This window comes from Schistocerca serialis, chromosome 3 (genome assembly GCF_023864345.2).
Source record: "Schistocerca serialis cubense isolate TAMUIC-IGC-003099 chromosome 3, iqSchSeri2.2, whole genome shotgun sequence".
Taxonomy (NCBI): Eukaryota; Metazoa; Arthropoda; class Insecta; order Orthoptera; family Acrididae; genus Schistocerca; species Schistocerca serialis.
Genome location: NC_064640.1, coordinates 881,555,873 through 881,568,829, shown reverse-complemented (window position 1 = coordinate 881,568,829; position 12,957 = coordinate 881,555,873). Strand labels below are relative to the sequence as shown.

The 12,957-nt window shown below is 38.2% G+C and overlaps 1 protein-coding gene across 4 annotated transcripts in view; it reads left to right on the top strand.

Annotated features, from left to right (window-relative positions):
• The window catches only part of LOC126471102 (ubiquitin carboxyl-terminal hydrolase 15-like), a 184,954-nt gene that overhangs the window by 155,219 nt on the left and 16,778 nt on the right, over positions 1 to 12,957 (top strand). For all 4 annotated transcript variants that reach the window (XM_050099175.1, XM_050099179.1, XM_050099178.1 and 1 more), the window contains exon 15: positions 9,634 to 9,887. In XM_050099175.1, the coding sequence (XP_049955132.1) occupies positions 9,634 to 9,887 (254 nt within the window). The remainder of the gene's footprint in view (positions 1 to 9,633; positions 9,888 to 12,957) is intronic.

Genomic DNA, 12,957 nt, shown 5'->3' with positions numbered 1-12,957 from the left:
GAGTCACAGTAAGAGGAAGGTATGCTGCTGCTGACGACGATGACGACGACAATTTTGTTTATGCAGATGACTATAGAAAAGGTGAATATTTAGAAGTCTCATAGAATTTTCTAACAAGTGATAATGTGTATATCAGTAGACATAGTATCCAATTACCATCATTCTTTTCATGCACTACCCATTTTCTGAATTTATATGCTGCAAATGATGCTAATGTTGTCCTTTAAAATATTTATGAAACTGAAGAACACATTGCCTTAACTGAAGTGCATTGCAATCTATAGAAAAATGTGGTTATTTATGGAGTGCTGCTGGATGACCAAAGTCACTCGAAAGGCCAAAGTGAAAACATGCAGCTATTGTAGCACTATCTTACCCACAGTTTAAAAATAAATAGTTCACCTGTATTGCTCTCTACAATGAATGCAGGCCTACAACAAACTTCACACATACAGTAGCCAGATAACTGTCAAAGGTATTGAAAGACTGGCCTCAAATGAAAGGAAATGAAAATTTATTTTTCGATTTTGAGTCGTGTGTAGAAGGTTGGAACTAACATGGAACCACAGCAAAGTTATTTGCGTAAAACAATAGCAAACTTGATGATTTACCAATCTTTTGCTTAACAAAGTGGTGATATAAAAATCTTAGGTCATTATCTGAAAATAAAGTTGAGGTTTCAAGGGATATAGTGCACCACTAACCTCTTTGGCATCTGCAGAATGTGATCAAATAAACATTCTGATGAGATTCTGAAAAAAGAATTGCTCTGAAAACTAATTTGAAAGCAGCAGTGTGTAAATTTGTTTGATAAATGACAAAAGACCTGGAGCAATAAATGTTTTTGGATTCTTTTATTCGCAACCATTTTTATTCACAAATGACAAACGCGTTTTTGTCCACTTAATTAAGTTTCAAATAAATATTATTTATCATTCTTGAATATTGAATAATAATTTCTATATGTATTCACTAGACATCATTTGACTAAATTTTACCATTTGCTTCTCTGGATGTTCTAGAAAACTACTGCAGATACATGTCAGGGGCATGTTTTATTAGATTCACCAGCAAATAACAACAAAATAAATGGAAATTGTGCTTTACTTTAACCTTGTACAGTTTTGTGATGGCTTCATATTGGTGAAGTTGTTAAATTTCAAGCAAAATCTTTTATTAGCCACAACTCCGTAACTAAACATTTGTGGACCTATGTTTACATGAACTTTTTTCTCTAGTTTTTCTTGTAGAATAACATATTAAAATATTTGCATATCTTCGTAAATCACTCTGTATATTTAACATAGGAAGGTTAGTTTACTTATCAACATTGACTAAAGGGGGATCTCCATATTCCTTCTGGTGCCTGCACCATGTGACATTGTTATCATTCTTTGTGTTACTTCGTAAAGGTTGTCTTCGCTTATTTACATGATTACATGATATATATATATATATGGGGGGGGGGGGGGGGGGGTGCGTAAGTGATTTACAGGGTGCTTCAAAAAGAAAGAACAGATTTCAATTGTTGATTACTGACAAACTATGAAAGATAGAAACACATTGTGCATGTCATTGGGTTTTGTGTTCACACAAAGGCTATACCATACACTCAACATGAACACCATGCATTGCCAAAGAAACATCAAAACAATAGTCCATTTCATTCCACAAATGAATCAACAGGTCCCTGTTTATGGAACTGACTGCTTCAACAATTCGACTTGCCAGCCCTTGAAGAGCAGCGGCAAAGGCTCTGATTTTTAAATACCCCCACAGGAAAAAAATTGCAGGGTGCGAAGTCTGGTGACGTGGGAGACCAAAAGCAATGAACAAGATCTTGTTATTCACTTCTTCCAATGTAATGTTGTGGTTTGGTGTTAAGATAATATTGGAGCTCAAGATGGAAGTGAGACTGAGTGCTGTTGTCGATAAAAATGAAATCGTTGGAATCTCTGCGAAGTTGAGGAAACAACTAATTTTGTAGCGTGTTCGGGTATGACATACCTGTCACAGTTTGGTCCATAAAAAAGAATGGTCCACATACTTTGTGCACAGAAAAGGCACAAAACACATTCAGTTTCACTGAGCCTCTTTTGTGTTCAATGACAATGCCAGGATTTTGTGACATCCAGATTCTTACATTATGGCAGATTACTTTTGCTGATAGATGAAACACTGATTTGTCCAAAAGAATGAGTCATTTGGGGAAAGTGTCCTGGAGAACTGAAATGCAAAGTTCATACCTTCTGTTATGCTCACAGGGATGCAATGGTTGCACTAACTGCAACTTGTAAGGCTTCATATGCAGGTGTCCTTTTGGAACATGCCACACCATTGTTTGAGGAAACCAAAATTCTTGGCCTGCCCATCTCGTGGACTTGCAACAGGGCAGTGTGTGAATGCATCTCAGATAAGCTTGACAGTTTCATCAGATGTGTGTGGCTGATCAGTGGATATGCGTATCCAACACACTTCCAAGAATTTTACATGTCCATCATAAATCTGCTTGTGCAGTGGTGAATTCTTGCTGATCCAACAGCGGAATACACATCAGACTAGGACAGAGGATTGACTTTCCACAAATTCCAACACGCAAAATGATTTCTTTTGGGGTGTAGTCACCCTGTTGCTACAAACAATCAAAAGTGCAGCTGCATCAAAACTTTGGATGTTCCTCTATCCGGTGACATACACAATGTGTTTCTATCTTCGATAATTTGGCTTTAGTAAACAATTGAAATCTGTTCTTTTTTTTTAATCACAGGTTGTGATATATGCACATGTTTGAGATGTGTACAAGAAATTAAAATTAATTTCAACTGTTATAGTTGTCATGACATTTGTTTTGTGATTGAGGGAGAAGAGGCTTTTAACCGATAAGCTGTGCCATTTCGTTTGATAAACAGCTATTTGATATCCAGCGTAAACATGTTTCCAGGACTAACCGAAGGAAACCTGGAGTCACTCATGATTTTGTAATAAGGTAAATGACTCAATTAGATATATGACTTGACTTGTATTCAGGATGAAACAGTTTCCAGTCTCCATATAGTGATCTTAATTGAGTTTCTCTTTAGTTTGCTTGAATCATTTGGATGTTGAGGTGGTTTAATTACCTTCATCTTTTGATATCTAACTAAGCAGTGGTCTGCCTCTGATGTTTTTTATGCTAACAAGATTTTTATTTTGTTTTGTGAGCCATTGCGTTTCAAATTAGTCACGTGAAACTGGAGAAAATGGTTGTCCATGCTTAAAGATACATTTTGAAATTTTTGCACCACTTTTTATCATATTTGTTATTTTGTTCTGTTTCAACTCTGGACCATAGGTGAGGATAGTCAGGAACAAAGTGCAACTACCACAGAGCAAATCAAGTATAAAACAACTTATTGTTCATGATCCACCTGAATCAAGGATACAGTACTTATGACTTTCTACAAGTCATATTTCTTTACCTTGTTTATCTATAATTAAAGGGCATCCACCATCCTTCATGTTTGGGATTGCTAATCACTGTGATAAGGCAGTCATTCATTTAGAAATATGATTTAAATACTAGTTTTTGTGTTAGCAGAGGAGCCAACACAGTGTTACGAGTGGAGGCCAAAATGCACACGTTTTAGCTCACACAGGCTGGCGTGAGGAGGGAAGAACTATACTGACGTGAGGTCTGGAACATGACAAGGAATGAGAATTCAGAAAGCGGACGTAATTAGTTTGATACTTAACTTTAATCCATTAATGATGAACATCGCTCTTGATGGTACATGATTCACAATATTATCTGTTCAGAATACATTCTTGAAGGTAGTACTTTTAGTAACTCAATATGGCACCTTGCTAGGTCATAACAAATGACATAGCTGAAGGCTATGCTAAACTGTCATCTCTGCAAATGAGAGCGTATGTAGACATTGAACCATCGCTAGCAAAGTCGGCTGTACAACTGGGCGAGTGCTAGGGAGTCTCTCTAGACTAGACCTGTCGTGTGGCGGCGCTCAGTCTGAAATCGCTTATAGTGGCGACACGCGGATCCGACGTGTACTAACGGACCACGGCCGATTTAAAGGCTACCATCTAGCAAGTGTGGTGTCTGGCGGTGACACCACACTAATAGTGAACTGTTTTCGTGATCTGAATTTGCTAGGCAATGGAGAAAGAAACTGCATGCTTGTGATTGGCACATGCCTTGATTGGCACATGCCTCAATAGCTATCAGTAAACAAAATTCTGTGGCCAGAGTTGGAGTTCCAGTCCAGCATACGGATTTGATCTGTCATCAAATTCACTTCTACAGCTGCCTAACATATTCCATCTAGTGCCAGGAGGCTACTTCTCTCAAGGAGAGGCCAATGATGTTTATGGCTTACATATTGTCCGTCATGCAACCAAAATATTGGCAGCTAATGGCAACAGGGGGTGAGATAGGAGGTATCCAATGGTGAGCACAGCATGAGTGACAAAACAACAGTGCTACTGTGCTAGTAGTGTTGATACAGAGCAGAGCAATGGCAACGATAAAGAAAGCAAACAGTGCATTATATGTACAACAACAGTTGCCAAAGTTGACTTTGTGTCTGAAAGGAAGCCAAAGAATTCTGCAGAGTGAGAAGGAAGCGGCAGATGAAATATTAGTGCTTCTGTAAGATGAGTCAGTGGAATGTGTGGTGTTGTATATGCTCAACTGTGTGGACAACGTACATGAGGAGTACAACAATTACGATACATGCTTAACAAGTGAAAGTGATATTGAAATAGGTATTGAGCCATGTAGATCATAATCCTTGTCAGACAGGGAGCCAAGAATCCCATCTCCAATGAAACGCAGTAAAGGACAAACATTGTCCAAAGGGCAAGTACTAAACATAATTAGGTACATGGAAGATTATCTGCAGCATAATAAAAAAAGATTATGAATAGTTTTTGAATAGGTCCACAGCAACATAACTGTGTAGTGCGTAAGAAAAATTACAGATATTCAGCGGAGAACAAGGCGCACTTGTTACAAAAACTGGTGTTCGCATGTTTCAAGGATGTTCAATGCAATTTACAGAATGTTTGTGATAGTGATCTACTTATGTTATGCACATCAGATTGCACTTGACATAGATTACAGTGATTTGAAGGGAAGCAGTGGATCATTGCATAACTTCAAACAGTGCTACAGAATTGGAAGACATAAAATAATGAAATTTCAAACAAAGTATCAACTTCAAACTGGGGAATTGGCCTGAAAATTCTTAGATAATATAAACAAACTTATCCCATCATAGAGTAAGAAATTTGTTTTCAACTCTGACCAATTGAGATTTGAAGAGGATATGCATATGAAAGGAACCCTGGAAATTAGAGGTGCCAAGAGAGCTATATCATGATCAACTAAGACCAGTACCTTAACACATTCGTATGCAATTATGCTGACTGTTAATTTGGATGGTAAATTGGCTGGAAAGTTATTTATTTTGCTGCCCTCTATAATTCTTTCACGTGTGGGTGATCTTGCAAGGGAGGGAATATTTACGTCACAGCAAGCAAAAATGGGAAAATGGACATAAGAGAACTACAACTATGGTATGAGCGTTGCTTTTGGTCAGTAACTGGTGGCGAAAATAACTTGCTTTTGCTTGATTCCTGTTCTGTGTGTAAAAATCATACTCCTTTAGAGAAAACTATCCCTCCTGGAAAGTGTGTGACATTGCAATTCGTACCACCCGGAACCACTGGACGAACTCGGCCTCTGGATGTTTGTTTTTTTCTGTACCTATAAAACATATTATTGCACTACCTGCAGCTATGCTTAAAGGATAATCAGTTTCACGATAAGCTTGGCATTCAGTTGCATGCCATCACATTCCATCAGTTCTCAACATCCCGTTACACCAATATGATTCTATATGCATTCCTTAAGAGTGGGTACCTAGCTTGTCCTGCATGGTTTGTAACTCCCAAGGAGTTTGCCTTTGATCTTGATGGTGTGAACCTTCGTGGTCACTGTGGCACGCCGTTTTTCATTTGGTGTTCATGGTGCAAGTTATTGGTTTGTTTTTTAACATCTTCACCTCCAAGACACACATTTTCTATCCCCTTCCACATGCACAATGGTGAATCATTAGCAGGTAACATTTTTCCTGTCATAATTGTTAACACAACACTTACAAATGAGCCTTACTAAAAACTGAACTTGTGACCTGAAATCAGTAGAAGAGACTCGGCCTATAGAAGTAGAATCCACTTGGTACTGTGTAAAAGGTAGCATAACTCAAGTCTAGGAAAGTTGCATTTTGTGCAACACCAACAACAAAAGGCAGAACTGGATTACTGGTGAAATCATCCTGGAGCTTGTGGATGAATAAAGGTAATATAAAGCCAGAGTGTCCATAAAATAGAAAAATCTAGGCACATGCAGAAAATGCAGAGGAGCGAGGGAATGTAATGTAGAGAAATTGATATCCTTCAGGAGAAATACGGTTACTGACTTATGTAAGGAGGTGAGAGTTCAGTGGCCTACAGAGGATGTGACATGGACAAATACTAAGAAATGCAAATATGGAAAATATAGGAGTTGAAGGAAACTCAAAAGACAGGATAAATATATCAAAGGACTATTCAAAGATGATAGAGATGATCCTCCTCCACCTGACACAAGAATCAGTTAAGTCAACCATCAAATAGCAGACCAGTGTTAAAGTCACTGGTCCAGATGAAGTTCACGCTGAAGTTATTAGAGTTTTAGCTGAACAGGAGTCGATTTGCTTCGGCCTCCTAACATTGTTTAGTGTTATCTATGCATCAGGAAAAGTATCCTCTGACCACTGTGATCAACTTTTGTATCACTGCCCAAAAAGACCAGCTCCTCACAGTGTGAAGACTCAAAATTTCTGTGAATCATACACTCCTAGATTTACAAGAAATGTAAATCCCAGATGGATGTGACTGTTTGGCTTCTGAAATGGCGTCACAACTCGTGAAGAACTCTTCTCCTTAAATGTAATAGTGCAGAGATGAATGTTGATGATGTGTGCACGTGTTTCATCAACTGTAAAAACTTGTTGACGGTGTGACACATAAAAAGGTGGTGGAGATTTTGAGGTCAACTAGTACTGACAAAAACGATTTGTGCATCATCAGCACACTGTATTCAAATCAGACTGCAGATGTAAAAATTGACTAAGGAACACCAGAAGCAACTACAATTAGTAAAGACAAAGTGTTGGTGGAAGAAAGCAACAAGATTATTATAAATGGAAAGATAATTTACAATGTTAGGTATGCAGATGACACTGTTGTCATAGCCATAAAAAATGATATACCTGTACCCTAATACATCATAGAAAATGTAATGCAGTGCAGTGAAGATTTTGGCATATTTATCGACACTTGCGAGACTAAAGTTGTTGTCTTCTACAGAGGAATCCAAGCAACTTTGTCAATAAAAGGAAATAAGATTGAGCAACTAAACCTCCTTGAAGTACTTGGGCACTATGATGCATGAGCTGTGCGACAGCAAGAAGGATACCAGATCTAGAACAGAACAGGCCACTTGACAATTTGTTAGCATGAAAAAACTTTTCATAAGGTCGGAACTGCAATTGAGAATGTGAATGAATGATTCATTGCTCTATGGTCTCCATTTTTCTCTATGTATGTGAAAGCTGCACCCTTGACTAGCATCTAGAGAAAAGGATTCATGCTTTTGAAATGTATCTGTATCACTATCTCTTATGGATACCTTGGGTGCAGAAAATTTGAAATGTAGTAGTCCTTTATTTGATGAAAAGCGAAATTAAACTATTTCTCATTATATCCAGGACACATTATAAGAGGCAGAACTTACCAGTTATTAAAACTCATCGTTGAAGGGAAAATACAAGGGAAAAGGTCTCTTGGTGCACGAAGGAACTCACGGCTGAGGGACATTTGGAGATGGTACAATTGCACGTCAGGAAATGCCTCCCACGCTGCTACAGAATTGGCTACATGGACTGCCAACCTCTCAGTCAGGTGAAGGCATTTAAGAAGAAAGATTATGCTCACAAAGTCTTCCTGAACAACCTCTGAAGGGACACCTGTTGTAGAGCATGTGCTATATTGTTTGAGAACATCTATTAATGCATATATCTTGAAGAAAGTACTCAGAGAAAGTGTGAAGGTAAAATAGAAGCTGTAGGGTTTAGTGACCCATCAACATCAAGGATGTTAAAGTAGTAGCTCAGGTGAGCAAGGATAAGGGAGTTGGCTGTGATTGTGTAGAAGAAACCATCAGCTTTTCACTCATTTGATTTAGGGGAAACCACAGAAAACCTAAAACTGTATGGTTACATTTAAGAACTGATCCTTGGAATCAAGTTCTTGGAAAAGCAAGACTTTCAATTACTTTCACAACATTTTTCAGAACAAAACTGAAAGTTAAGAATGTAACTAATAAAAATTTCTGTAATCATCGTTTGTGAGTTACTCTACAGAAACATACACCACCTAAGAGGCGTGTTGCGTTTTGACATGATGCTTGTGTGAAGTCAGTGAGGCTTTCAGACAAATCTCCTCGCATATCTGAGTGATAACTGTAACATATTGACTTTGTGATGCCTGACGATGAAGAAAACTATGGTTAATTTACAGAAATCCCACTTTGTCACTGGCTTTTCTGTATTAAATTCTCCTCTTGTTGCTTTCATTATCAATTTGTGGTAATTTTGTACATAACATGGGGAATGCAGAGAAACAAGGAGTCTGTGCCTAAATTAGGGAAGGAAGCATTACGTGGGGTGTTCAATAAGTAATGCAACACATTATTTTGTGAAAGCAGATCGGTTTTATTCAAGATTCAAATACGCCATATTATTCCCCACTCTTTAGGCTACAAAGCCCTATTTTTCAACATAATATCCATTCAGTGCAACTGTCTTGCACCATCTTACTGAGAGGGCCAGTATGCCCACATGCTACCAGTATACTGTTCAACTTTGCAGCCATTGCTGCATCAATAATCTCTTCATCATCCATGTACTGCTTCCCATGGAGTGCATCCTTCATTGGGCCAAACAGATGGAAGTTGAAAGGTGTGAGATCTGGGCTGTAGGGTGGATGAGGAACAACATTCCAATGAAATTTGTGAGCTCCTTTCGGGTATGCAGACTTGCGTGTGGCCTTATATTGTTATGGAGAAGGAGAACTTCATTTGCATTTATGTGGCAATAAACAAGCTGAAGTAGTTTCCTCAATTTCGTGAGGGTAGCACAATACACTTCAGATTTGAGCGTTGCACCATGAAGTGGAACATCAAATGCCTACGTATGTCTGCAATGGCCTTGTTTTCCACCAAAAGCAGCTCAGCAACAGCGCTCAGCTTGGAATGCGCCTCCGTTACAGATGCCATTTTGAAGGCTACGAATAGTGCCGTTATCTACTGGAACTTCACCCCCTATAGCTTCATGAAGTGGGAATATTACATGATGTCCCACAACAAGTTATGCATTTTTCAACAGCAATTGACCGAGAAAAAAAAGTGTTGCATTACTTATTGAACGCACCTCATATTGTGATGATTATAATAAATTTGTGTGTGTGTTTTGTTTTTTTAATTAGTTGTGGAAAAATTGGGGATTTATTTGTGTGTGTTTACTTTTCCAGGTATTGCCCAACCTGCAAGAGACACATGTGTGCAACAAAGAAGTTTGATCTTTGGAACCTTCCTGATATTCTCATCATTCATCTGAAACGTTTTTCATACAGCAAATACAGAAGAGATAAAATTGATACACATGTGGACTTTCCTCTACGGGAACTTGACATGTCAAGCTATGTCATTAATTCAGAACATCCTCCTGCAGTATATGACCTAATTGGTGTATGTAATCACTATGGAGGAATGGGTGGTGGCCACTGTAAGTCAGTATTTATTTACTCTTTAATCCATACAATCATATTTCTGAAATAAAAGATCATCATGTTTATGAAGGAGTTATTGCATACCCTTGTTGTCAATAAGACTGTAGAAAAATTTGGGTGGGATCTTGAGTGTTTGAACTTGGTTAAACAAAATCTGTCGAGACTAAGAGGAAAAACGTAAGTACGACAGACCAAAGTGTAATTCTGAAACAGTTCAGGATGATGATGATGATGCTGGAGTTGGCAGTCATGTGTGCATGCGATATGCTTGCTTGTGTGTGTGAATGGTGTCTGTCTCTCTTTTACTGATGAAGGCTGTGGCCGAAAGCTTTATGTAATTGTCTTTTAATAATGCCTTTCTGTAACTGGGCATGTCTTCTGTACAGTAAGTAACAATGTCTCTTTTTCCTACCTTGTTGATATTTCTACCTGGCATTTCCATTGTTTGATTTAATTTGAAATTATGTTAGGTTAGGTAGTATAAATTGCTGCAATAACAGACATCATTTTTTTTTCATTGTGTGTAGTGTTAAAGCTTTATAAAATCAATTAGCTGTGTGTGAAATTTGAATGATGACAGTTGAAGAGGGAAGAGGAAAAGAGGTGCTGGGAAAAGGTGCAAGCAAATGACAGATGGGGGAAAATTTTGTTAGCAGATTTGAAGTTTGCTAAGTGATAGATTTCACTTGCTACCGGAATTAGAGAAGGAAGAGCATCGTATAAATATAGAGGAATGCAGGATACAGCAGAACAGAACTAGGAAACTTACAGGTAAGTTGGGCAAGAAACACAATATGGAAAGGTGATTTCTGCTGCTAGGCAGCAGTTATGGGAGGGGTGTAGGCCAGCAACCACAGGAAAAATTTGGATCAGGGTATACTAGGTCACAAGTTTTGTGAAATCAGTTGCAAGTCTTAGCCAGGTAACAGAAAACTTATGATAATTGTTTCCAGACTTCAGCAAAAAAATAAATAAATAAAAATAAAAAATCAGATGTTGATAGTTTGAGAGTACTGGAACAACCTGTCTAAAAATGAAAATTACAATACCAACAATCTAATAATGTTAGGGATGATCTGGACAAAATAAGAGTAACTACTCAGCAGAAAAGTGTGGGTTGATTGTGTTGTCTGTCAGAGAAAAAGATGGGCTTATTAATTTGTGGTGATTTTAATGTAAATCTGAGGGAAAAGTGATCAAAAGATGCTGTAAAGTTAATTAAGAGGTGCTGTTAACCACTTGTGATATAGTATAAGTCATAAATATCCCTACCAGTGTCGCTCAAAGTAGTATACCTGTACAGATAATGTTTTCGTACAACAAGCGAAAGTTAAGGAAATGCATGCCTATCCTGAGGTAAGTGGATTGTCAGATGACAATACACAGTTAAGTCGCATTACATACTTAGCTCTGTGTTCACTTCAGAAACAGCCAAAGAACACAGTTGGTCTGATTAATGATGAAACCACTAAAATTTTTGAAGAAGTGAAATTTAGAGTGAGCCTAAATTAAACCTATTCAACCTATTCTTCAATGAATTTGTATTCATTTTTGGAAAAAGTTTTTGTAAAAAATAATTAAATGCTATACTGGGAACTCATTTAAAAAATCGTGAATCAATACAGGTGAATCTTCACAATGAAGAAGAGGTATATACCAAATAGGCAGAACAAACAATGATCCAGAAAGACATTCATATTGTAAACAGTACTGTAACATTTGAAGAAAAGTTGTAAAAAATTCAGAGTATGCACATTCTGCCTGAAATTGACATATCAGACAGTAAAAGCATATCAACATGGAATGTTGTTCAAAGATAACAAGATGACATTAAAATCACTGTTTGATTAAAATACTGTTGTTACAGCTCCGTGTTAAACAATGATTTTTACATGACTGAGCTGAGTTATTCGGCATCTATATCTACATCTACATAAATACTCTGAAAGCCACTGTACGGTTCATGCCAGATGGTACCCTGTACCACTACTAGTCATTTCCTATCCTGTTCCACTCACAAATAGAGGGAGGGAAAAACAACTGTCTATATGCCTTTGTATGAGTCCTAATTTCTTATATATAATCTTCATGGTCCTTGTGCACAATATACGTTGATGGCAGTAGAATCGTTTGGCAGTCAGCTTCAGATGCCGGTCCTCGAAAAGAACGTCACCTTCCCTCCAGGGATTCCCATTTCAGTTCCTGAAGCATCTCCGTAACATTTGTGTGTTGTTCAAACCTGCCAGTAACAAATCTACCAGTGCGCCTGTGAATTGCTTTGATGTCTTCCTTCAATCTGACCTGGTATGGATCCCAAACACTCAAGCAGTATCCAAGAGTAGGTGGCACCAGTGTCGTGTATGCAGTCTCCTTTACAGGTGAACCACTCTTTCCTAAAATTCTCCCAATAAACCAAAGCCAACATTTGCCTTCCCTACCACAGTTCTCACTTGCTGGTTCCATTTCATATCGCTTTGCAACATTACGCCCTCATATTTAAATGACTTGACTGTCAAGCAAGACACTAGTAATATTGTATCTGAACATTACAGGTTTGTTCTTCCTACTCATCTGCATTAACTTAACCTTTTTCCACATTTAAGGCTAGCGGCCATTAATCACACCAACTGGAAATTTTGTCTAAGTCTTGTGTCTTCCTACAGTCACACAACTTTGACACCTTACCGGAGATTGTTGCCCACCCTATCTGCCAAATCATTTATGTATACAGAGAACAGTGGTCCTATCACACTTCCCTGGGGTACTCCTGATGACACCCTTGTTTTTGATGAACACTGACCATCGAGGACAACATACTGGGTTATCCAGAATGAGATTTTCACTCTGCAGTGGAGTATGCGCTGATATGAAACTTCCTGGCAGATTAAAACTGTGTGCCCGACTGAGACTCGAACTCGGGTCCTTTGCCTTTCGCGGGCAAGTGCTCTACCATCTGAGCCACCGAAGCACGACTACCAGCTACCAGTTTCATACTGGGTTATATTATTTCAGAAGTCTTTGAGCCACTCGCATATCTACAATGTTACTCCATATGCTCGTACCATT